Below are 27,596 nucleotides of genomic sequence, written 5' to 3'. Positions count from 1 at the left end.
ACACCCACATAATTTTTTTAAATGCTAGCAACTTGCGCAGTTACCACACCAAAAACACACATGGCGTAATTTAAAGAAACTTCTATCAGTCATTTTCATTTCTTTCTTTTGGGTATGTTCTTTTTCATGTACAACTGATACTGTATTTGTTTGCTCATCATGTAATAATTACTTTATGGAAATACTTGTAAGTTCAATACTCTTTGGTACCTGATGACCTCCTCAAGTGAAAGGACACCCAATGTGAGCAACCTCTGTTGGATACTTTTATCATAACAGTGACTAATCAACTGATCCCTAATCAACTAATCATTGACATTTTTAAAACAGCGAGGACTCAGCTATCGAAGAGCAGTCACAAATGTGTCTACATTTTCATCAAGCATTCGTGACCTTTTAAAAAATATTTTGGCGTAAAACAACCAAGCTCCAATTTCTTCACTACTTTTTGGAATTCATCAAGTTCCTTATTATCCGTGACTACTGGTGCAGGAAGATATCTTCAAACCCTAATGAATGTAGTATTAAGAACGTTTTCCTTTCAGATCTGAAATGTGATACTCCAATTACTCCCAAATACATTTGAAATACTTGAAAACATTGTTTCCATTGCATAGGCGGTAGGCCAGGAGTTTCCAAAAATGGAGGAGCTACTTACTGAATACTTGCACTACAATATCCCCTTTTTTATACCAACACTTAACTACTGAAGCTTTCACTCTTGAACCACTCTTTGCTTCATACTGTCACCTGCCTGACACACTAGTTACCTGAACATAAGTCTTGGTGCTTTACTTGTATTCTCTTTGTCTGATGTATACCGATTACATGAAGGTGTGTGTCACCCTGATTGGACTGGACTGTTGATGGATAGGCTCCTTCACTTGAATAGGCGTGCCTTTCACTGAAGATAAGCTGTTGCAGAACCTCAGACTATACTGCAGAGCTGAAAATCATGTTGCTCCTGAGCTGCACTGGAAGACTTCCCAAACCTCAAAGATGGATGCCACGTTGCGCTATTGTCATGCTTTATACATGCGATGGGCCTTGTAAACAATAAACCTTCCCAAGCAGACTAAATGGTAGCTGAAAAACACTCAGTTGCTTTTCCTCAGGTGATTAGGCTCACTCTGCTACCAGCAGCTAAGATGGCCACCAAGAAACATTTTGTATATTTTTATTGGTCATTTGTGCTTATTTTTCCATGTTTCTACAGGTGGTGCAGCTTGTTTCACAATCGGCCCCGCCCAAGTAACCCCCTTGAAATTACACAGATCCACCTCTGAAGCCCAGAAATCACTATTACAATCCGGTGCACCTTAATTAAACAGCACAGATGTGTTAGCAGCTACAGCAGGCCTGGAATCCTGTGTTGATGCCTCTTAAAGTCTCGTACTGGAAAGGTGACGTTGGGTTCAATATCCAACTGTGACTCCTCCTGCTCAACCCCAACTTTTCTATGTTGTAATCACAAGGTGACACCAAGTGAGTAAAAGGGGCTTGTTTATTTAGGAAGCCTGTAACAAGTCACCGCTGTTCGGCTCAGCAGTGACTGGAGCCCGAGGCCACAATGGGCATGATGTAAACTTTTCAGTTGGTGCCAATTCCCTGAGCTCAGCCTCTTAACATCTAGAACTAATGCAGACATTACTGCAAAGCTATTAAAGCTATTAACTTAACCTATTTTACAACACACTGGGAATTACAAAATCAGATATAGTAAAAATGGTATCATCTTCGAGTTGCAGTAGAGGGCCCCTTCAGAGCAGAGTTCGCGTGTCATTTTTTACATGTTCTAGATACCTGGAGTACTCCCCTATTAATATTATACACAGTAATCTTAGCTACCAAAATTATTCCGGAAAATTTAAGGGGTTCAATATTGCACCCCATAAACAAAAAGGGGGCCCATAGACAACCTTCAGAACAATAGCCATCATTGACACTGAATCAAAGGCATTTTCCAAAGTGCTTGTTGCCGAACCGGAAGATTGTGTCAACAAACTAAACATCTTGCCAACCATTCAGACCAGCTTCAGTAAAGGCTGCGAAATATTGAGTAATGTAACAGCGATTGATTTGTTAACCAATAAGGCACTAGCTCACAAATCCTCATTGTATGCATGCTTTCTCAATTACAGTATAGCATTCGATAAAGCCAACTGAGAAACTCTGTGGAGAAAGCTAAAGTCTTGGAATATCCCTGTGCAACTTTTCAATGCAATCCGCCTCCTACACACATGGGTCAGGATAAAGCTGGGCAATGGATCATCGATTTCCAAGAAAATTTCAACCAATCTGGGTTTGAAACAAGGCTGCGTGCTGGCACCAGTGCTCCTCAATCTATATACAACCACTTTACTTCCATCACTGGCAAGGCAAAATATGTTCCCCCCAAAATTAGGAGCTAGACATCTACTCCTACAGTGCGCAAACAACAGCACTTCTGAATCAAACCTCCATAGGCCTCGAAAGAGCTCTAGATGGCCATCAGAAATGTAATCAAGACAATGAACTAAAATCAAATCTGGCACAAACTAAGATTGAGCACGAATGGAAGTTAGGAGATCAAAATATATCTACCACAGACACATTTCTTTATCTAGGGTTTTGGTTAGATACCAATCTCAACTTTTAAAAACCAGCTAAGATTGATGCACATTTGTGCCTGTTACCTGCAAAACCAGCTGTGGAAAATCAAGAGAAGCTTAAAACGCCCCAGAGGTACTTGTGTCCTAGGTGTATTCAGAGCAAACTGGTGCTGGCAATATTATATGGGTCCTCAGTTTGGTATTCAAAGCTACATGAGGACCTAAGGAACATCTATTCGGATGTTATTAGATCTATGTTTGGATTACCTATGAGTAAGCCAGATGGGAGTTTGGCTTGGTCAATATAACAACTCTGGCAGCACTACAATGTATCAAATACGGCTTTCGATTAAGAAAGGCACCTGTGGAGTCCCTAAAAAACCTGGCCTTGAAACAGCTGGTAGATCACCTTCACATACCTAACAGTAATGGTATCCCCACCCTTGATAACATTTAAGGCAGCTACAGCTCCAGGAGAGTTGGGACAACAAGGTTTCATATATTCACTTAAATGTACAAGCAAAGTCTGTTGCAAGGATGACCATGAATGTCCCTGGCAAATTTTCCAGAGAGCAGCTTTTATTGCCATCATATCCCTCGCCTTCTCCTCAACCATATCTCACTATGAACTTGAAGCAAACTGTAAGAGATAAATACATATGATTGAGGTTTTCGCTGTTGCCACTTGAAACTCAAGAAACTTGGAAGTACTATGTGTCATGCAAATGCTGTAGAGGGTGTCAATATCAATAGCACACGCAATCGTATTCGTCCACACCTATTGATTTAAGAAGGAGGTTTTTACACGCACCCATGTTTTACCCAGCTTGGTGTAAGGTCGAACAGGAAGCGAGTACAGTGTGTATGCAGGGTGTAGATCCACAGTTAATTTGCCAATTCTATTAAAATAGTTGGCACCTGCAATATCAAAAGTACATAAAGTGGACAGGGCTTCTCACACTCGTTTCTGTCCATTGTATTAAAGGTCCTGTGACTTTGGGCAGGACTTACAGAATCTGTCTGGCATTAAGTCTTCGCAGAACATAGTTTTTCACGCTACAACATGGTTCATATAAGCACATGGCACTTTATTTTAATTTCTCAGAGAACCGCAGTCTGATATAAGACTGTTCCCCGTTAGCTTAAACGGTTTACTCAAGAATTTGGCACTTTAACAACGAGCTCAAACAGTGTATATTAGCACAATTAGTGCTAATATTCTGATAGTTTATCTGACATACTCAAGCATTTGGCACTTTAAGTATTAAATGGTTGCACAAGGCACCTTAATATTAACTTTTTTTAAACCGCTGCTTTCTGAAACAGTACGCCCATATAGTTATCACAGGTGTAAAATGAAAGTAAAGGAAATACGAAGAACAAGCAACATGTACGCTACTAGCCAGTACTAGCAAAGGCAGAAGGATGTTTTCTGCGGAAGCACTTTTGATTGCATAACGAATAAGCATTGAATAGTTTTTAACGTAATATTTTGAAATCTTTTGATATCTAACCATGTTTTTCTTATTGTAATGTTTTCTTTTTTAACCAAACAATAACATTTCTTTGACTTGTACAAATTACAACTGTTTCGGGTGTAAGCCTGATTTACACCTGGAGAAAGTTTTGTGACTCAGTGCTATAGAATTTTACTGGGGAAAAGGAGCGATCCTTTTTTAGGTCTCGCCTAGCGCAGCGCATGCAGCAGAGGGCCTCTTGGAATCACTACAGACTTCTCCAGACTTTCACTAAACTCGTGCGTGTGGCTTTTTATTTCCCACACTTTCTATTGGCCTTTGCGTGTGGCTTTCAGCATGCAATTGGCCAAAGGCGGGTGCATGTCCCACCTTCTCTGTAAATGTTCACTCCCACGGCCTAAAGCTGTCGGGAGGAAGCATTGGCGCCATCTGTTGTGGATCAGGTTACTACTTTGTCTGGGGAAGCCCATTCATTGCACTAAAACCAGCACGTGCTGCCTGCCTGCCTCGGCCGTCTTGTGCACCCTCGCAGCAGGCATCCGCAGACACAAATCCCCCCCCCCCCCCCCCCCCCCCCCCAGTCAGTAGTTATCTTACTTGCATCCCATCTTGTGCAAGCCATCTGTTCTCCTCTTCGGGCACAGTAGGGCAGGGATCCTTTTTCGGACCCTTTAAGGCTGCAGCTTTCAAACATTGTCATCCTTAGCGTCAAGCGAAATGTTTTCTAAATGCCCTTCAAGGAACCTGTTGTCTGCCTTTGTAACATGTATATATGCATGTATTACGAACATCACTTGAATGTGTTTGTTTCAGAAACTATGCACCATTCTAGGATGTGCAGATGCTTGTTGCCTAGCAGCGAATTAACAATCCTTGCGCATGTGGGGCAGGTTGCGGGCGTGGTAGGTAGAAGTTGTTTCTGTCTGTACTCAAGGCAGCGTGCGCCAACCATAGGATGAATCGAGCACTTACCAAGTACTCGTGTACACGTCAAAGGTTGTTCAGTTGTTATTGTAATTTGAAAAATATATGCACCGCTTTCATAACAGATGCATCACAGAAAAGCAGACTAGTGATCGGAAAAATAATACAAATAGTTTTAGACAGTCGACTACTCAAAACTCATTTACATTTTTGCAGATCGACATGTGACCTTAAAGGGGCACCCGGTAGCACCCGGTACAAATTAAAATGCAAGTTCTTTTTGCCTAGTACCTGCAGCGGTCTACAGCAATAGGACTTCCAGAATGTTCTTCGGGTGACGTCTGGCTTCCCAGCTTTTGAGGCCAATCCGTTTCAAGGGTGGAGATGAAGTGGTATCATCTAGGGCTATTTCCTTTCACGCTTGTGTGTGCATCCTGCTTGTTGTCGCCCTTTCTCACCTTTGCTCAGTCACATGTCCCAGTCAAATAGATTTACTCGGTTTCGACTCGGCTCACGAGTGTGAGAAGCTACACATGACACTTTCCTCGGTTAATTGGGACTGCATTGGCCCATTACACCTCTGGGCCTCGGTGGCACTGCTCCCGCAGCGCTGACAGGGGCCAAGACTGCACATGGCGCTTCAAGGCTCGTGAGTCGGCACTGGGGTTGCACAGTCATGAGTGCACCATAGTGGGTCTGTGTCGGGATACAAGTTGTTTGCTACATTAGAAACCTAATGATGCGCGTTGTTACCCTGTATAGATAGTTGCAATGTCACTATTTTTATTAATAACGTTCACCACAATTAGCAGAGGGTGCCGGTAATATATGAGGCTCGCCCACCTTTAAGTCTCTTGTCGGACTGCCCGATCAGCACTAGGAATGCTGCTGCAAGGAAATAATTATTTTACAGTATGTTTTTGTTGTTAATTTGTAGCGCTAGCTTGAGAAGTAAATCGCATCTAGCTGCACCAAAAGTAACGTCAAGCAATCAAAGAAGCATTGGCATAGCCAGTAGGTCTCGACTTTGGGACGTTATAAGTGTTTAGTTATCCAGCACAATATCCTTGGTGCAACAACATCAACTGTTGCATGGCTAAAAACTTATAAGGTCCCAAAAGTGAGACCTATTGGCAATGCCAATGCTTGTTTTTTTTGTTGACATTTTATAAGACAATGTAAGCATACATTAAAATTAATTATCACAGGGCAATTATGCATTTTTGAATTTTTTATCTGCCTCCCACCCATCCAGCACTTACCCACCCACCCCGGGGAGTTGGCCATTGTCTTACATTCTGTTATCCTCTGTTTGTACAGGAACTAGCATATGATTTTGTGTTAGTTTGCTAGTACAAATGTAACCAAAGTTGCCAGTTAGAGCCAGTCAGTCATGTTGTTCATACGTTATTCATCAACTTCCCTTGCACATGAACCCCAATGAAACAATGTGTCCTATCATAACCGTGTTGGTTTCCTCTTTATAAACTACCCATTTTCCTCTGTCCATCTAGTCCCTGGTGCCCAGATTTTTAAGCCTTTCATTTGTGAGCGTATTCCCCTCCTTGCATAAATAAGCCTTATCCAGATTATAATTTGCCGCATCCGTAATTCACAACGGAACCAGGATTTTGGCTTCCAAACCGCACTGACTCCAGTAGTTTGGGGCACACGCCTTCCCGCTTCCTCCTACACCCTGGATGGACATAACCGCCACGCACCAAGGCTCCTGAAGATACTTACCTTAGTCCAGCGCACCCGCTTTCCCGCTCTCCATGGACCAGTTCGCCGTGTACTCAGGCTTCTGACGTTCTCCTGGTTCTTGGCGTACTCGCCCATTTGTGCACACGCGAGTCACCGGACTCACATGAACCCTGCTTCCACTTAGGCGACTCACACTTCCTCACCTGCATCATCTCTTCTACACGTTGTACCAGAGACGTGTCTACAGCTCTCAAGAGACTGGCAAGAGACTTCTATTCTTAGTCCCCCTTGATCCCAGGGCCGGGTTGGAATTAACACCGGCCTCGTGAGACAACTCTCTCATTCTCACCACGCCACACAGCAATTTTGAACTATACGAGACATTCATACCATTGTTATATCCTCAATACGTGTGCCCAGGACTGTGTTCTCTTAATCTCTTCTGTATATTCTGCTTTCTTTTGTTTGTGTGTTTTGAATCGCTATACACTACCTTAAATGTGGTACCCATATGCTCTCTCTTTCTGTGTGATTGGTTCCCCTCAGTAAAGTTTATTCCCTTGTGTGTAATCGATCAGGATATACTTACTATCTTTGCAATACATTTGTGTGCATAGCGTTGTGTGTAGCATAAATTACTGCACATGATTTAATCCCTTTCATATTCTTTACCCCCTGTGTATGACTCATTGACTGCCATACCATCTCTCTTCACTTATGTGTTGTGAGAGGTCACCAAGTGCTCTGTCCCTTGTATGTGATTGGTTGTTCTCACATATTTACTTGTTTCTCTTCTGTTATTGGTTATTCTGTTCTTCATGTCCCAGGTGGCAGAGGCGGCGGGGATTCCCCCAGAGGAGGTGTTTTGTGCAGTGCAGTACTCTGGCACAGAGGTGCCAGTACAGTGGCTACAGACCGAGCTCCCAAGCGTACTGGACACTGTGGTTGAGCTCACGGCACAGAAGAGCAACGGAACTGTGGGTGCTGTGACCCACCAGGAGGCAAAGAAGTCCTGGCTGTCCTGTGCTGGTAACATAGAGGAAGCTGCACTGGAGTGCATCAGCATTCGAAAGAAGAAGGTGAGTGATGGATGGCCTTAGGGTAAGAGAGAAGAGCAGTGGAAGCAGGGATACATGAAGGAGAGTGTAGCGGAAGAAGCATATGGAGGAAGGGGGGTAAGGCACTGGAAAAGAAGAGTACAAATAATCGGCCATGGAAAGGAGAACACAGTAATGTAGTGAAAGGAGAAACCGATGCCTGGGGTAGGAAGGACCTATGGAAGAGAGCTGAAGAATGAACATGAAAAAAGAAAAAGTGTACTCCGGAACAATTAAATAAAGGAAGAAGGATGGACTTGGAAAAGGAAGTAGGTATAACACAGAAGGGGAGTGCAGGGTAGCTCCCAGCAGGAGCCAGATTGTGTTTGCTTCCTATCTTTATATGAGATACGCAGATAACAGAAAATAACTATGTATTTAATTATAGTGATGACTGTGCAGTGGGGCGGAGTCCAACCTTTTTTTCCCTTTCTGTTTTTTTTCTACTCAAATAAGTATTCCTTATCATAATGGATCACTGGGAGCTTAACCTTAATAGTCGTTAGCGTCTGGGGACGTAAAGTGGATAGCATGCATGAACTAGGTCTCATCACTTTCCCATCCACTAAAAAGCATGGCTGTCCTTCAGCACTATATCAGTGAATGGAAACTCCATCACACTTAAATTAAGAGACCGTTATCTTATCGAAACCGTGTGAAAATGAAGCTTCCTTCCCATGAAATAGTAAACGAACGTATGAAATTAGAACATAATTCTTCATGTTGGTTTGTTTATGTTCGTTGAGCTGTGAGGCCATTCACAGTATGCAGCATTGTACGAAAACTCAGTTGTAAACTGAACAAAAGAAGTGTTGCACTCTGAGATTGGCTTAAACAAGAATGCTGCATCGATCATTTGACACTTGCTTATATGTATCTATCGGGGGAATCAGACAGTCATTCTTGTCAGATTGATAAAGAAGTGTCTCTGAGGATCAGTAAGAGAATCTGTTGTATACAGTGGCTCAGGATAGCAAACATTTCTATGCAGATGCTGTTATATGTTATAAACACTTAGAGAGCCTCTTTCTGGGAACCATCGTACTTGCGTGAGCTGCCTGCCCTTTAGGATACTGGCGATCCCATCCGTACTGTAACCTGCGTGGAAACCTGGCTGGCAGTTGGATATTAGGTGTTTGCAGCTGATTTGGTCCGCTATGCTTTGTCCTTAATTCGCCTTGCAACCAAAACAAGCATTGAAAATGCAAAATGTCTCGCCTTTAAGTTAAAGCCATTTGCTTTGCTAATGGTATTGTATAGCAAAGCAAATGGCTTTAACTTAATGAAAGGCGAGACCTATTGCATTTTTAATGCTTGTTTAAAGTTCTTTTAATTACTCACTTTGCTGCAGTCAGAGTCTTAAGTGACTCACATCAGGTTCAGAATGGGCCGCTCATCCCGCTGTGATTCTGGGCAGGTCTTCATTACACAGACTGAAGGAGTCAAGTCCTGTCCTGCATCGGAGTCGAGGTGCCGATTAATAACAAGCATTTACAATGCAATGGTCTCGGCATTGTTTAAGTTAGAGCTATTGGCATTGCTCATGACATTATTTTTGTTTATGTTTTTGTTTTCAAAACATTTAAAGAAACGGCATTGTTATTTACAATGTCAATAGCTTAATCTCTCTCAAAGGCAAGACCTATTGCATTTGCACTCACACACAGAGCCACACACAAAGCCACCCACACACACAGAGCCACCCACACAGAGCCACCTACGCTAGCCGAGACCTAAAAAGGGCCACAGTCAACTCTTCCGAAATGCAACTTCACATACACGTAATAAAATTTTTCCACGCCGCTACTTACTACCCAATTGGTGTATGTGTAAACCATATAAGGAGCGCTGGGACCTCACGGCGCTATAGAACTTCATTGCTACCCAGAGCCCGGAAGGATGGGCGGCTGAGAGGCCCCGTCAGGATTTCAATTCCCGGTGGATGCATTCGCCCACGAAGACATAAGACTTCATTAGATAAGTGTGTAAAAAAAAATACAAGCTCAGCAGAATGCGCAAGTGGGGGTGGGGTGAATGCCGCCGGAGCTGCACTTTAGTGTATTCCGTTAAAGGCCACGGTTCTGCTGAGCAGGGCGAAAATGCACAATTGCAAACAAATGGCTTCCCCCAATGCACCCGAGCCAAACATTCAGAGCACCGCTTCCTGCCTTTCGTATTCGCACATACACCCGCCCCTCCCACACTCCTATGCATGTACACGTCCGATCGATGAATCGAGTGATTACCCAAATCAATAGCACCCATTTTAGACATCAGAAGAACGAACTGCTGGGCTGCGTGCCGATGGGAGACTGAGAGGCCCAGTTTACGCATCCGGTACCAGCCCCCACAAGCAGCACTTCACCTCCGTGACACCACAGAGCCAGTCTTCCACCGCCCCTTCCCTGTGCCCTCGCCAGGAGACCCCGTTGTACTCCAACAGATCGTCAAGTCACGTTAGATCACGATTCCCCCAAAGCGCGCACACTCATTCTTGCTTCCCATCCAATCCACGGCCTCTGCACCGCTACATGTGACCTTTGAACAACATTTCCGTTCGGGGTGCCTAAAAACGCACACGTACTAAATCTATACATGAAATACAAAATATGTGCGTGCTGCCTAAATGTGAGGGGGAGAGGTCCAGTTTCTACGTATCTGGTATTATTTGGTTTCGTTACTTTGTGCAGAAGTCCTTCCAACAAAAACAGACAACAAAGAAAATAAAGGGAAAAAAACACAGAGAGAAGTCTGACAGGGAGGGAGGGGAAGTGGAGGGAAGGTCCAGGCTTGGCCCATCCCAGGCTACTCCCCTAAACCCTGTCAGCAGATCTCGTGTGCGATTGAACTCGTGTCCCCCGGGGGAGGCTGGAAGAGAGCCATTACTCTGCTTCAATAAGGAAAGAAACCGTTTTTAGGATTAAATGACAATAACACATTGTCAGCAAATCCAAATCAGCAAGAAATTAGAAGATTTATGCATCTTTTATTTTTTAATGAGGATGGATAACTTGCGCCAAAGGCCGAGAGTGCTGGGCAAAACCTAAATTAAGCAGAATTAACAAAACTATATTATAACCCCCATCCATACAGAAGTGCGAGGGCTGCAATCTACATAAGGTGACCTAAAGTTGTCCCAAGTGAGAGGGGTCACGGCAGGACTGCGATGTCAAACTCAAATACACAAAAGCATCCAAGGAAAAACTCTGATTTGTTTAATTATCTTACCTGCGGGCTGAAGTTGGCGGTGTTGGTCTCGCTCAAAGACAGCGCCAAAAAGGCCATGCAGAGCAGAATACGCAACGCCGTCTGCATATTTGTAGCGCCTTGAAACCCGTCTTAGCGACTTTGGGCGTTTCAGTGTCAACTTCCCTTCCTCCGTCTTGTCCTTTTGTTTGTTATTATTTTATTATTTCCTCCGTCCGGCGGCGAAATCCTTTTTTTCCCTGAAAACCTTTCTTTGAAACAACGCCGAAAACCCCAAACTGCCCCATAAAATGCAATATGTTATAGAAGGAAAAAATGTGATAAATAGAAATCCTTCGCGTCTCCGGGACGTGGGATGTAAGAACAGGGGGAAAAGGGCACGCGTTGATAGCAGTGTGCCAGCGATTCGGTTTTCGTGGGAACGCAATATATTTTGTTTATTCTTCCAGGGTTTTCTTTCCTTCTTCTCTCCCCTGCTCCCCGAAGCCAAGTGGAGACGAGGTCGATGCTAAAAGTAATTAGAACCAAAAGGGGAAGTGAAACTTCCAGTGGCCTCAGTGTGGAGCCACTGAACCAGTGTCCGAGCTAGATCAAGTTGGTAATGCTCCCTGCCCAAGGTACACTCCAGGATCCGATCCCACCACAGGGCTGAAGGAAGTTTGTTTACAGTGTGTGAGGGCACCTCTTGTCAAGGCTTTCACCCCCCACACGCCGGCCTATCAGTCCATCACTCGGGCAATATTGCTCCCCAAGGTAACATATACTTCCCAACTCTTACCATTAAAGTTCCGGAAGAAGCTGTGTCCGAGAAGAGAGGAGAAAACTCCTGTTTTCAGCCTAGGCAGAGCTGTAGACATAGAAGAGAGACAAGCAGTGGAACTTACGAGGCCATGTTACACGGGAGCTTGCTGACAGAGAAATGAGGTTAACCATTAATTTAATATACAAGTATTTACTAACACAGAGGATCTTTTAATCCTTATTCTAAATCTATTTAATGTTGTACGGTTCACTTATTTTAATTTGTTATATATTTACAAACGTGGCCCTTTATACATTTTTATTTAAAAAAAAAAATTTTTTAAACGTTTCATTTTGCATTATATTTGGTAGCTTCTGGAACTGGAAAAAATAAATTTGAGCATGGCCACCAAATCATTTTGTCTGCAGCAGCTGGTGAGCTGAGGTAGATTCCGTCTCTATGGTCTGCTCGAACTTCCTCGGCTCTGCTTGCTTGAGCTAATTGTTATTTTCGGAAGCCCGCTCTGTTTGCTGGGGATGGGTTGGGGCGATGACTTTAAAGCCTTTGCAGAGACCTTAAATGACATAAGTGTACGGAGCTATGGTTGACATGCCGAAAAAATGAAAGGTGTGTGGCTGCAATGCTGTGTTAGAGGCGGGCACTCCAATAAGTGTTATCAGAAAATATGCCGGCTTGCTGTTAAGGAGATCAGGTGAGGGAGCAACGCCGGGACACCACCGCCTTTCTCCGAGGCAGAGAAGAACTGCCTCGGAGAAACGCAGCCTCGGTTTCGGATTAGGGGGCGTGTTTCTTTTGCTCTCCTCTTGCCATTGGCTAGGGGAGAGAAAAACACGCCCTGCGAAAAGCAACGAAAAAACACGCCCCCCAATCCGAAAAGGACGGGGCCTGTTTTGCGCGACAAGCCTCTTCTCCAATGGGTGGCCAGCATTTAAGAGGCCAGCCAATGGAGAAGAGGAGAGAAGAGGGGCGGGTTCAAGCCCCTCTTCTCCAAAACACCCGAAGTCATTAATTCTCGCGAGCGAGACTGCACAAGCGCAGCCTTCGCTAGCCGAGACCTAAAAAAGGAGGCACTTCTGCCTCGGTGACACCCTGAAATCAAAGCCAGTGGTGGGAGTCTCCCTGCGGGGCTTCCACAGAGGCGCGTCTGGCACATCTGGGCTGGGGTGCACAGAGGTGGAGGTTCTGCCTTCAGTAATCAGATCTCGAATCTTAATGTTTTTGAAGACCCCTTGCAGCTATTGAACGCCAAACTGGGAGGTAAAGAACCGAAGAAATAGGAGAACTTAAACCAGCCAAGTGTTTGAAAATTCTAAATTATGTTTGAGCATCAACTCAATATTCATGGAAAAGGAAACTTCCTTCCAATTTTAGTCACCAGGAAGAAAACAATTTCCACAGACTTCACCCGGGCTGCTAGCGTTTTCCAGAGTAAGCGGTTTTTCTAAAGTTGAGGAGTGCGCCCTGAGTCTAGTTTCACATGGAGCTCTTTATGAGGGCGCGTGCCTTGCACCAGTGCACTTTGGCGCACTGGCCGACCTCACCACCCCGACCGAGCATATCGGCCGATAGTGCAGCACAGAGAGGGACAGAACCTTTCTAAGAATGAGAAATTCGTATTTCTGGATGTTCCAGGCACGGACCGCATAGAAACTATGTTACCCCTTTTATAAGGGATTGCAGGCATGCTCTCCACTGCGTCCGGCTCATTAACCCTAGTAAGGAGAAGAGTTCCTAGCTTGTTATAATAGATGAACAGTTGGTCTGGGACACGCTCTTCCAAGAGGGATGGGCAAACAAAATGGGGTTCCAAATGTGGACAACACAATTCATTGAATGCACCGCTTATCTGATAGAGACATCTAGCCGCAGATTCCTTAACTTAGAATATCCCCTAGGCGTCAGACTGGATCTGGAAAATTCTTGATGGCGCCACACGACCCCGCCCTGACGTCATTCACATACGTGACGTCAGCAAGGTCATAAAAGTCCCTCCCGGCACGCTGACGTAGGTTTCCTTATTTTCCGCGTGCATCTTGGATCCGGAGTAAGCGGTTCCTCTGGCCTGTTTTCAGGCCCCTTTTGATGCTTCGCGTCTGGAACAGTGTGCGGTGCCTTCGGGCTTTAAAACGTGATCCTCCTGTTCGCTGCAAATGTCCGCGACGGACCCACATTTTATCTGTATGGGGTGTCTGGGCAAACACCACAATTTGACGGATTGCTACGCCTGCCAGCACCTCAAGCCGAAGTCCCAGCGGTCAGAGTCGTCACGTCCTCCGGCCTCCTCATCGCCGGCAGGCCCCTCTGGTTTCCAGTTGCGGCGTCGGTCGCCCTCTGGGGCCCGGAGACGTCGTTCGCCCCTTCTGGGTAAGTCGCGGCGCATGTCGCCGAGATCCTCGACCTCCCTTCCGTCTGTTGTCGGGGGCACTAGTTCCCGGAGCCCTCCGGACGTGCGCCCCGGGAGACCTATGCTGCGGCTCTGCAGGCCTCCCTTGGGTCCTCTCCTGTCCGAGGGGCGTCCTCGGGTCCTCCGCTACTTTCGGGGTCCCCGACAGACTCGCCGGTGGGTTCGCCCCCGGCGCCGAATAAGCCCTTGCCCTCCAGGGACGAAGGAGATATGGTGTCGTCAGGATGCGGCCCAGCTGGGTCCCCCTCTACGACCCATAGCACTCCTGCCGCGCCGCATAGTCCCGTGGGGCTCCCTGTGGCGTCGCGGGTGGTTTCTAGTGCTCAAAGCCTTGCTTCAAGCACACCTCATCCTTCCGGCGCTGTAAACTCACCTCCCCGGCTCCGACTCCGCTTCTTACTTCGGAGTCGGAGCCTGTTGTGGTTGAAGCTGAGTCGGCGCTGGTGCGGTGCCGGAGGCTTGCCTCCCGGCGCCATCCCCTTCTTCGGAAGAGGAGCTTGTCGTAGTGGACGTGTAATCGACGCCGGGATGTTGACTCTTCTCCCGAAGCTTCTGGAGACAGTTTGGCTTCACGTCCAGCGACGCTGGATCCATCCTTGCTTGTGCCCCCCTTAAAATTTTGGGACCCAGCAGGACCCCCATTCGTCATTGGGGCTCCCTTCCTTTGGGCATTGGTCTTGGAAGACTTAGTTTACAGCCCTCACCTAGAGATGAGTTGCTGTCCCCTCCTCGGAGGGCTACCGAGGCCGTTGCGGCGTTTCTTAGAGTTGTCTCCTTGGCCTCTCGTGTTCTAAACATGCAGCCCCCTTCGGTCCCCTTGCCTGTGGACCCTCTGCTTGATGTCCTTCACCATGGGTCGGGGAATGTGGTGCCGCTTCTGCCCTTTGAAGCTTCTCTTTATGACACCCTTTTGGGCCTGTTCTATCGCAGACCCACTTCCCCCTGGGGGTATGGCTGTGGTATCTATTCTAAGTTAAGGAATCTGCAGCTAGATGTCTGTATCAGATGTACATGAAGGGGCAACATTAGACCTGATCATTGCTGAAGAAAACGCCCTAGACATATGTAGGAAGCTGGCTTTGTATGTAGTAATGCCAATGTAACGGCATACAGCGCAAAAATTCCAGACAACCCTTATTGGTTTACAGGGGTTACTTTAATAATCCCAACTGCTTCATTTCTGGTAATGTGGTTGAGCAGCTTAGGCTTATCAGAGGAAAGTTTTAAGCATTTGTTGCACACACACAATCGGTAAATGGTACACACGCTCAAGAAGAAATCCAAGTCGCTTTTCTAAAGATAACGCAGATTTTTATATAATTTTAGACACCAAGAATATCAGAATCCGGTAAGTACTTTTGGAGTATTGATTTTTACCAGAAGACAGTAAAAGAGTCAAATAAAGTTTTTTGAGGTATGAGCCTGGAACGCGTTAATGCTATTCTATGAGAATAAAGACATATACAGAAAAACAGTACTTGCAGTTGGTGTATGGGGACCTAAGGTGCCTAGGGCAAAGGTTCTAAGAAGCACCATCAGTATTTACCTGCCCTGGTGTCGGGGTGCATAGGTGCTGGTCGAGTTGGTAGGCTTGAGCGTTATACTGTTGAAGCCAATGGTACGTGTAACAAAAAGGCTGAAATGGAGGACTAGCGAGCAAATCCGGGAGAACCCAAAGCGGGGTTCAAGTTGTGAAGACCCCTAGGTTGAGGGGGTGTGGACAGAAGTTGTGAACTCAGGCTGTGGACTTTAGGTGCAGAGGAATTGTCTGGCTGGCCACTTGTGTTGTAGGCTGTCGCAGATTTAGTTAGTTTTGCAGAAGAGGGGCAAACTGGACATCTGGGCTACTTTCGTCATGGGTCTTGCTGGCCTTGAAGTCCCTCGACATTCAGGTTGGTCTTCCTTGGCAGTGTCTGTCAGGACTGGACACAAACAAGCCTAGGTTGGTGCAGGTACTCTAGTAACCAGGGTATTGGTGCAGGGGGCTGTTGGAGAGTCTAATGTTTCAAAACTGGGCGGAGAGACTGTGCTGACCTTCTAGAGCAGGGGTCTTTAATCTGTGGGGTGCGACCCCTAGGGCAGCTGTGGAGTCATGCAAATGGGTCGCTCATTCCCCAACCACATTTCTGCCTGGAATTCAAAATGCTTGCTCTTCGTTTTGGATTCCAAATAGTAGCATCTTGCGAACTCTCTGATTGGGTGACATTGAAAAAAAATCCAGCGTCCTCGATGACTATCCACCAAACTGAGAGACTTCAGGATAAATATCAGGAAATGCCGGGAACTGGGGCCGTAAATATGCACCTGTGTAATGCTTCGTTGTGCTTCAATATTAATTTTTGTTGCCGCTGCCTTGCACTCAGTCCTGTTGGCTTACTTGGTCTTCGGCATTGAAGCTTCTGTGTTTTTGCAACTGGTGTCCTTTTCGAGCTGCTTCCTCGTGACTGCCTCTTCACTGGCATCTGCTCACTGTTTACTCGTTTCCAAGGTAAATGAAGCTTCGCAGAACTAGTAAGTAAGCTGCCTCTTCCTCGGCCTCATACACCATGCACTTTCTTTTCACCTCGCAGACCTACACGTATACACACACGCTCGTATTCACTCACTCTCTCTCTCACACCTATAAAAAATTACCTGAAGGTATTTCCCACAATACTTTCTTCCTCCTTAAATATTTTGTTCATTTAAAAAATCAGCTTTCAACTGCCGACAAAACTGAATTAGTTTCATAAAAGGTCCACTAAGCTGCTGAAAGTCTGCTGCATAAATTTCGCACACCACCTTTACATCTATATAACCAGGTCTGAAAATTTCATCTGTCGTAAACACATTTTATTCAAAGAGTTGCGAGTGTAAGCAGATGAGTTGCAGACCTCAGAACCAGAAGGTCTTTTTTGAACCCTAATATCTTCCTTATCAGTTTTGTGATTCTGGGCAAATCACTCTGTGCTAAATAAGAAAATTATGGATTGCATACTGCAACTTACTTTGTGACCTTTGAACTTCGTGTTATAGAGTATCAAGTGCTCACAATCGAGGAGAATGTGTGTATTGTTTCATCTCACATTGAAGTTAAATGCCTTGTGTTTCCTTGAGACTTATTTCCCATGTACAATGGTTTCTTTTTCCCCTCAGCAATGTTTTCTTTTTTTCTAAATTTTGTTTCACTCATCCTTTCACCCACTCATTAATCCACATACTCATTCATCCATACTTCCTTCTTTTCACCTTTTCTTTCCATCTTTCTTTTCCTGATTGTGTGCCGCTTTTATGTGCTAACAATATGGCTGACAACGTGATGCGTAAAAAGAAATATTAAATTTGAAGAAAATTGCATTCTTATCTGTTTACCTTATTGATCCATGTCAGGGGGTTTGGGGCAAGGGTTCCAGACCTAAGAGTGCTATGGTGCAAAATAGTTTGAAGAAATTATGATCATGCTAACAATTTTGCTTTCTAGTTAAAGACCAGTATGTCTAAGGCTAAACCCCTGTTTAACAGTTAGTGAGATGAGTTGGTGGACGTTGTACACTTTGCTACTTAAAACTGGCAGCACTTAATTTCCACATGCTAATGATAAAATACATGTACTAATAATTTGCTTTGAAAATACTTTAGATCTAAATAAAGCTAAAGGCTAAGACAGTTCATGAGGAAGCATCCACCAGTTGAGTGTGCTTTAATTACGGCATTCCCATGAGAAAGTTGAGGGAAGTCTGCCGCTGTAAATAATTTGCTGTACAATAGGCTACGAAACTTCAGTCCTGTGTTGTTGCTGTGGGTGAATGAGTATGTGAATGAATGAGTGTGTGAAAGGATGAGTAAACAATAAGTGGATGGACAGGTGAAAGGATGGCAAAGTAAAGGAACAGTGGGTGTATGAGTGGATGAACAGGTGGATGGGCAGGCAAAATGATGGGAAGGATGGGTGAGTAAATTGATAGGTGGATTAACAAGTGAAAGTATGGCAGACTAAAGGGAAGGCTGGATGGCTAGTGGATGGACAGGGGAAAGGATGGAAAAGTTAAGGGATGGATGGGTTGGTGAATGGAAAGGTGAACGGACGGCAGAGTAAAGGGGTGGATGGATAAGATGAGTGAGTGGATGGATGGATGACAGTCAATGGATTAATGGATGGCAGATTTGACGGATGGCTGGCTGAGTAGATGGGTGGCTGTGTGGATGAATAGATGGACGGTAAGGTGGAATGAATGGGTGGATGGCAGATTTAATAAATGGGTGGATGACAAAGTGGATAGATGGCAGAGTGGACTGATCAATCAATCAATCAGTATATGTGTGCGACCCGCGATGTGGCTCAATGGTGACACAGTGGATTGATGGCAGATTGGATAATCAATCAATCAGTAGATTTGTGAGACCCATGAGGGTATTCAGGAGCTGATGGGTTGCAGAGCAGCTGAATGGATGGATGGATGGATGAATGGATGGCATGGGGAAGAGACTGATAGATGAAGGAATAAATAAATGACAGAGTGTAGCGGTGGAATTGAGCATATCAGCAGGAGGGGGACGGGTGAAAGAATGAATGGATAGAAGCATGGATGCAAGAGTGAAAGAAGCTGTTCTATGGACGGTTTAGCTCACTTGCTTTACTTGGTGGCATTAGCACTTTAGTTCAGAGTGGGGGCGATTTAAATTGTCTGGCTACTCCCTTGCATGTCCCGAACAAGTATCGTAGCCTAATATAACCAAGAGTCAGTTTTTGCTACAATAGAGTTGCCTGTTTTCATAATGTTTAAAATAAAAAAATTTTTTAGAAAACAGTGTGACGGAAGATTAAGGGATCACTTCCTCCCCTGGTATTAAAGAAAGCATCCCACTTGGACCCTATAGATTACCATTAATGATTGTACATAGTAATATCTAATTATCATGATCTTCGGCAACCTCCACTTCCATGCAGCTGTAAAAACCAAGTCAACAGCATCCTGTGAAATATAATATGGGTCTCCTCGGATGCCATGCACTAAAGTTGCAGCCCACGCATTAGAGCCATTATACCTAGCAATGTCCACCAAGAAGTCAAACAGGAAGTACAGGTAGACATGCTAATAATATGACTGTCAAAAGGAAACTACTATTCATTTTCTGAGAAAAACATATATTTTTTAGATGCGCTTGAAGATTACTCTTGGGAGGGGCCCGTTTAAAATTGAAAGCTGTGATGTAGGTGGCGCAATTGAAATTGTCAGACCAGTGGGTCCCTTGTAATTATAAAAAGTAAGGGCCACAAAGGGCAACCCTGACTGGTACCTCTCGTAATATAGGAAATGGAGCCGTAAGTGATTAATTGAATTGAACACTGACCGAATTTTGCGTTTACAGGAGGATTATCAGAGAAGAAAAGCCACGATGGACACCTAGTTTATTAAGTACAGCACAGAAAAAAGGCCACTCCACTGAGTCGACACCTTCCCTGGCATCCAAGAATGCTATTGCAGCGGGTCCTTAAAAGAAATTCTGTGTAGCACGGAGAGGATGGCATGCAAGTTCAACAATGTAGAGAGATGGAGAACAAAACCGGACTGTGTAGGGGAGATAATTTGCTCCATTAGAAAGGAGACGGTTGCCAGGAACTTTCACCAATATTTTGTTGTCCAAATTTAAGGGCAATGAGAGCCACAGTGTAAGGGTTCTTCGCCAGGTTTTGGAAGGAGGAATATTACAGTCCCGCACATGGAAGGTGGCAGTCTGACTGAGGAGATTCCTTGTATACTGCTAGTAGACATGATGCCAGTATGTGTTTGAAATGTTTGTAAAATTCGCTTGTGAAGCAGTCAAGGCCAGGAGCCTTGCAGCCATTTAGGGAGTCTATTGCTTGGATAATTTCCTCACAGGATAGGGGTTCCCCTCAGCAGTGGACGCTGGGGAGTGGAAAGCCAGACCATGGCCACATCATCAAGGTAGGCAGTCTGACAGAGGTATCCTCTGATAGACAGATAGTGTAAAGGCGAGCATAATACTGGAGTAGGGTATCCAGAATACAGTCATTTGAGGTAATCTGTGCGTCCCCATCTCTGATCCGCTCAGAAATGCAGGAGTTGCCCATCTGAAGACTAAAGAGGTGAACCAGGGTAAGGCCTGGTCATTCGCCCTCTCCGTATCTGCGTGCTCAGGCATATTTGCTAAGGAAAAGGACCTTGCATTTCGCCAAGTCCTGTTACTTAGTCAAAAGGGAGGCTCTGGCATGGGCATACGGAATATCAGCAGTCTGTGCTGACTGAAGATCCAGGTCAGCCAATTCCCTCTCGAGACATTGAAGGCTGCCAAGAAGGTCCTGAAGGACCCTGGAGTTCTTATAGATGGTGATACCCCTAATATAGGCCTTGAACACTGCCGAAAAGTCAGTTTGTCTTGCATTGCCATGGTGGGTAAGCGCCAGTGCCTCTCGCGAAAGCCCCCCAAGGGAACACCAACCACAACCAGTATTGGAGAGAGATCAATGTACAAGAGAGGGGGTGTGTGGAGTATAACCAGGCACACAGGGTAGCCGATAGAAGGCACTAGTTGATGCAGGACCAAGTGCTGCGCGGGCCCGAGTAATTGGTGAACTTCAGGTTAGAGGTGCCTTTCAGATGCCAAGTGTCTCGCAAGAGGTATTTGTCACAGATATTCTATAATATCAGAAGTGATCTTGGTTTGGTGGACGACCACAGTGCCGTGTTGTCTGTGGTAGGGTCCCTGAGGAGGTTAAAGTCACTGCCACAATAAGATGGTCGAACTCCATACACCCAATATGAATGGAGAGCAAGTGAAAAAACTCTGGGGAGTATACATTGGGGGCTTATATTTTGGCCAATAGTACTGAGTGACCAGCTAGGATACAGGTGACTGGAACATACCCACCAGGATTATCTATGACAGTATTAGTGGGACGGAAAGGCCTGTTTTTGTGCACTAGTGCTCAAACTCTGTGGAGTAGGAACTGTAACTAGAAAATAAATGGTGGGGGCCCAAAGTTGATGCGTAAGTGGCTAGGTTCCCAGGGAAGAGATGTGTTTCCTGAAAGAATGCTATCTGTACGCCATGCCGGGCATGGTATTGCACAACTTGTTTACATTTATGACAGTCATTGAAACACTGTATTCCAGGATATGAGCGAGATAGGGAGAGAATTTGGTTCAGAGGGGTGGGAACGCCTCATAACATAATACACTTGGAACTGAAGGAGAAGGATAGGCAGCAACCGATGTCTACATGATGGCAAACAAGCAGCGACTCACTGTCATAACAGCCCCCCCCCCTCCCCCCCCCTACACACACACCAAGCTCGGAAAGGCCCAATACAGACCCAATGTACTAATCCCAATAAAGTAAAACGACAATATAAAAAAAAACATGGCTGTGTGTACCACTATGGGGGGGGGCAATGCTACTGCATACATACATACAGGATCAAAAACCACATTGTCCGATAAGCTCTTGTCAACATGTAAAATAAAAACTGAGAAAGCATATGAATGTGTCTACATGGATATTTAAAATAAAGGCTGTAGGTGGTCAAACAGGATGGCAATATTGTAGGAGTGAGATACAGCCTTCAGCTCTGGGGAAGTGTTAGTACTGGCCCTAGAGTGTATGTCTGGAGGGGATCTGTCCGGAGTGCAGTGGCGAGACGATGGTCGTTTATTTGAGTAGTGCGGGCAAAACGTTTTACTCGCGGCTGGAGTGTCAAAGAAATGTGGCTTACCGATGACCTCAACTCTATGGCGTGCTGGTTAGATCATACCATAGCGGTGTCCCAGTTTCCAGAGAGTGTCCCTGACATTAGGAGATTTCCAGCGAGCCTCCTAGGCCACAGCTGTCAAGTCAGGAAACTAGGAGATTGTGGAGCCCTGCCATTGTAATGGGCCATGTTCACTGGCCAGTCTCAGGGTGACATTGTGGTCTCTAAAGTTGAGGTGGCGCGCTATTATGGGTCTTGGGATGAGCACGGGATTGGGGCACGGCCCCAATGAGCACACTTCATAGATTGTGCAGCCCCCATCTTCTAGGTCAGACCATCTTCCCTCAACCAGTCAGTTGTTGTGGCAGTTAAGAATATCGCCCGTGGAATCTAGTCATATGGCAAGGATGTCAAAGTGAGATTGATGGCCCGAAAGCCAATCTGAAGTTTGGCCATAATTATGTCTGTACCCACCAATTGCGTCGGTTTGGAATTGCCCTCGGCCATGGTCGGTAGTTCCGTGGATTCTGAGGCTTTCAGCCTCTCGAAGTTAAGACATAGCTGTTTTGGATCTTCTCGCACCATAGCCTAGGAGGAGGAGGAACAGGGAGTTTCCGACCAAGTCGTGGAGGAAGAACGGAGCAATGTGCAACTCGGACAATCCCACAGTGCCGAGCTGTTTGCAGGGGTTCCGTAGGGGTCAAGGAGAAAGGCCAAGAGTATAGAAAAAAGGATGGCCATGAGGCGTAACGATAGCTTGATGACATCCATCATAGATGGCGTCGGAAAATGCAGCCCCAAGCCCACAGCGGCGGAGAAGGTCAAATTTTCCCGCTGGAGGGAGGGCTGTGCGGGTATAGGTACCAGAACCTGTGGACTCTACCATGGTTAGTGCAGAGGTAGAGTTCAGAATACTAGTGCCCATAATTGTCTCAGGAGCTGCGGGGGCTATGCAGAGGTTCACAGGCCTCATGCAGTGGTGCAGAACAAGTGCTGCTTCCCAGACTGGGGTATCAGCAGCTGCGTGGTCAGAGTGGGCTGTACAGACGTATCAGCTGGAGGCCACGCAAATGGAGTAGACTCTGTTCCCAGGGCTAGTAGAAAGCCAAAGGTGCTGATGGGGGTAGATTGGTCGAGCAGATTGGTGCCAATTCCCCCATTCACCCGATGTGACTCACAATGGCCCACAGGATACTGAGGTCAGATCAGGGAGCAGTCGCGTGGAGGCCAGAGGAGGAACAGCAAAACGGGGACACGATTCTGCCCAACAAGTGGGCCCATGCAAGAAGGGCAGTGGAAATGTAAATTTTTTTCTCCAGCCACCATGCTCCATACACTCCACAACGTGATGTGGAAAAGGCGGCCTTCAGCTGCTGCCTCAAGTGTAATGTCAAAGGCTCCAGGCAAGACCAGCACGAACAGTGTAATCTTTGATTGTCTCTCGAACACAGCGAGAGTTCGTGTGAAGGGTGCCTGTCGTTCCATTCTAAGAAGATACTTAGGCAGCAAAAAGAACGTTGTTGGGCCCACTCCTCCATGCAACAACTTGCAGAATATACCCCAGACATTTTTAGGGGGCAGTCACAAAACCCCGAAGAAGAACCGGAAGATACTGAGGCACAGACTGCACCAAGAAACATCCCCATACTGTTGGCTAGCAGTGGTGACTACTTTGACTCCGACCCTGATCCATATTTACAAGGGCAAGTGAGTACTTAGGCGAAATGTTTGTAACCCAAACCCCCAAAAAAGACTGGTAGAGCAGCTTTCGGAACCCCGCTGCCTCAGGGCCATGGTGGTCTACAACATCAGGCTCAAGAGCATACCAAACTTACTCTGCCTGTAAAACAATCGACAAGTGCCAAAAAGTTTAAGCCCATAAAATACTTCTCAGTACCAGCACTGAAAACATCTGGCTTGGCACCTCCGAAACATCACTAAGTATCGAAGCCGAAGCAACAGACATAAGACCCGAAACAACCTTTGGCGCCGTAAGACCCTCAAGTGCAACTGGCACTGAAGCATGCCCAAAAGCAGTCGGTGCCAAAACACCATACACTGAACCGGCAGCAGGGTCGAAAACAAGCTTAAACAAGCACAGAGCCTAAGCAAAGACTGGTGCGGCACATTCTGGAGAAATTACAAGGCAAACTGGACAAGAGACACAAGACACTGTTTGTTCATCCAGACACAGAGAAATTAGGGACACAATCGCCACCATCTATATTCCATACACTTCCTAAACAGAAAAGATCTTTTGAAGTGGACATTATGGGACCAGAACTACCCAAAGCTCCCCCCCAAATAAATGACCGTGGCCCAAGTCCTATATGTTCGAGGCATATGAGCTGCAGAATATATATTTGTGCATAGATCGCCATCTGGTGTTGGGCTCGGATGTTTGCACTTTGTTTTTGTGTTGGAAGAAGTTCTTTGTAGTCACGAGATAGGTGACTCCTCCTTCGGACGATAGTGCGCATGGGCATCGACTCCATCCTCAGATAGTTTTTTTTCGCCATCTGTTTTGGATGTAAATTACTGCGCTCTGGGTCGGTGTCGTACTCGATCCCCCTTCGACGCGCAATCCCTCACCGCTCGACGGTATTGTTTCGATCGCATTCCCCTTCGACGCGCATCCAAAAATTCATCGAGACCTTCGATTCCGGTCGTCGACGCGGGCCGTTGGGCCTATCTGCGCCATCAGGCCCTGCAGTCAATGGAAAGAACTCCATTTAAAAAATCCCCCTGTCTGGTGCTAAATTCCCACACACTGATCTCCACGAGGTCTGTAACCTTTGCCTCTCTCCAGAACACAAGGACAAAGACTCCGAGGCCTGTGCTTCCTTCAGATCAAAGAAGACCCTACGTGATCGTCTGGCTCGACGTCCCATAATGTCTCGATCAACTACCTCGGCGCCAGACGACATCTTGGATGCAGGCTCCGATGTTCCAGAAGAACAAGAAACGGAGGATGAAGACATCAGCGTCTCCGAGGCCGACGAGTCAGACTCTGAGGATCAGACGGCTACTCCAGGTCAATGGATCATGTGTACCCAGATCCAGACCTCTGCCCCAACTAAAACAAAAGATAAGGCTCCTGTGACACCTTTGCCTTCGGGCTCAGGTCGACACTGCGATAATACTTCAGATGCCCTGCCCTTGGGCTCGGCTCCAAAGTCCAGAGATACGCCTTCAGGCGGCTTGGGATCAAGCCAGCCACATAGCGGTACCGAAAAACCATCTCCGGCACCGAAACAAAAACCGAAACCACAGCCAGTGCCACTCCCTGTACTTTCGACACTGACGGCTGCTTCGACTCCGAACGCTTCGGCACCGAAACACACCGAGGACAAGCCCTCGGAACCTAAAACTCCATCAAAGCACAAGGAGACCAAGACCCCGCCTAAAGCTACAGAGCCTAAACCAAAGTACCACTCGGAACCGAAGTCGTCGGTGCCAAAGAAAGACAATAGCTCAAGGGAACTGTTTCAACTAGATCCCTCGGATCTAAAACAAAAAACTCTACACATTGACCCTGTTACCGGTCATGTCACAACAATACCACCTAAAAAGAGGAAATTAGAAACTTCAGAGGCACCTGAGATACCCTCGAAGAAGAAAGACATAGCAACTTCACCTTTCAGACCCTCCTCTCCTCCTCCAAATCTTCCAACTATACCCCTTTCTCCAGTACACTCTCAAATGCTTCCTTCTTCACCTGCACCACAAGATGATGAAGATGACTTTGGGGGTGGGGATGGGGATATAGACCCACAAGGGGATGATGATATCCACAGTATCCCACCACCTGACCCTTGAGACGATTATAATAATATCCCAGATATACCTTAGCCTGACTCATACCCACTTAAACCATCCCCTCGAGACCACAACATAGGGCTTGCGCAACTCATAAATAGAGCAGCCAAATATCATGGGGTAGAATTACACTCAGACCCTTGGGAGGAAGATTTTTTATTAGAGACTTTTACACATTCACAAAAGTCAACAAGTACTTTACCTATGTTAAAAGGTATGATTAAACATGCCCCTGATGTGTTTAGATACCCTGTCAGGGCAAGACTTCTCAGCCCCAGAGTCGATAAAAAATAAAGACCAGCTCCAAATGCTCCAGCTTATATCAAGGCACAACTCCCTCTCGATTCTCTGGTAGTGTCAAATACGCATAGACGGGCAAATTCCCAAACAGGAGGTGATGGCCCTCCTCCGGATAAAGAATCTAAATTATTGGATGCATCTGGTAAACGGGTTGTGTCACAGGCGGCAAATTTCTGGCGCATTGCCAACACCCAAGCTTTGTTGGCCAGGTGCGATAGGGTGCATTATGATGAGCTTGAGACACTCATGCAACATCTTCCAGAACAATGTAGGTCTAAAGCTAACAACCTCATACAAGAGGGAAAACTAATTACAAACACCTCTATCAAATGTGCTCTTGATACAGTGTGAGAAAGTGCCATCTTTCTTGCATGGTATGCCCCCACTTTTTGCTGAATTGCTGAATGTACTTTGACTGAGTGTGCCCTGGACTCCTGCCAATCAGGTGCCCAGGGCCTATGTTCCTTCCCTAAAACACAAAACCCAAATTGGCAAACCCTGGCCACATGTCAGCCCCTAGTAAATGGTACCCAGGGCCTTGTGACCAGGGAAGGCCTCTAAGGGCTGCAGCACTCATTGTGCCACCCTTAGAGGCCCTGTACCCTTACACACACACACTGCCCTTGCAGGCAGGGTGTCTGGGTACAAGACAAAACGAAGAGTCAACATGGCACACATACCTGTGTGCCATGCCCACCACCTACACTGCCATGGCATACATCAGCCACCCCTCTAGCTGGGTGCCCTATGCCAGTGGTGTGGGCACAGGAGCAGGAGCCCTGTGCCCCTACAGTACCCTGGTCCATTCCTGGGCACTGTAAGTGCAGTGCTGCCATTTAAGAGCACATGGTGCTGAGAGCCCGTCAAACACGAACTCCACAGCATCATAATGGCAACACTGAAGACTGAGAGGTTTGGTATCAAACTTCTCAGCACATTAAACCCACACTGATGCCAGTGTGGGATTTTTTTTTTTTTTTTTTTTTTAAACCTTTATTTCTTCAAAAATCTGGACACAGCTATTCAGCCGACAACCCGGAGGTTCGGCAGCTTCGATAGTAGAGTACAAAGAATCGTCCACAGTACATTGAAGGAGCAGTGAGAAGGTTCCATTTTTAATAATTACAAACACACAACAAACCCCAGCAAGGCAACAACACTGAATACCCACGGTGATTGCCCCTCAGGGGGAGCCGGACCCCAATCGTCTAACAGTCACAGTACTATGATAAGAGGAAAAAGAAGTCAATTAACCATCACATCTGCATACTGAGCTGGAAAGAAGGTCAAGAAGAAAGCTGTTCTTCGGGGGGATCCAGATCAGGGGCAAGACATATTCCCCCCCCCTGTATTGGTTCCACCGCCCCCAGATGGCATGCCACTTCCGAGGGCGGCCTCTGGCACAATATACTGTCTTCTCCCTGAGCATACTCCAGTCCATATTTTCTTTCCACGCAGTTAACGTGGGGGGCCCCCCGGAACCCCACAAGCGCGCGATGTCCCTCTTAGCAACCATGTTACCCAGGGTCACCCACTGGGTCTGTGCCTCATCATGGTCAGTGGGCCCCCAGACATTCAGGAGACAACACCGCGCTTCCGGCTGCATATCAATGCCCGTC

At 46.2% G+C, this 27,596-nt stretch overlaps 1 protein-coding gene across 2 annotated transcripts in view; it reads left to right on the top strand.

Moving 5' to 3' along the window:
• RNF31 (ring finger protein 31) overlaps positions 1-27,596 on the top strand; it is a 954,370-nt gene that overhangs the window by 434,588 nt on the left and 492,186 nt on the right. For both annotated transcript variants that reach the window (XM_085641869.1, XM_085641861.1), the window contains exon 11: positions 7,525-7,776. In XM_085641869.1, the coding sequence (XP_085497995.1) occupies positions 7,525-7,776 (252 nt within the window). The remainder of the gene's footprint in view (positions 1-7,524; positions 7,777-27,596) is intronic.

The sequence above is a fragment of the Triturus cristatus genome, chromosome 1_1 (assembly GCF_964204655.1).
Source record: "Triturus cristatus chromosome 1_1, aTriCri1.1, whole genome shotgun sequence".
Taxonomy (NCBI): Eukaryota; Metazoa; Chordata; class Amphibia; order Caudata; family Salamandridae; genus Triturus; species Triturus cristatus.
This window is presented reverse-complemented; position numbering and strand designations above follow the sequence as displayed.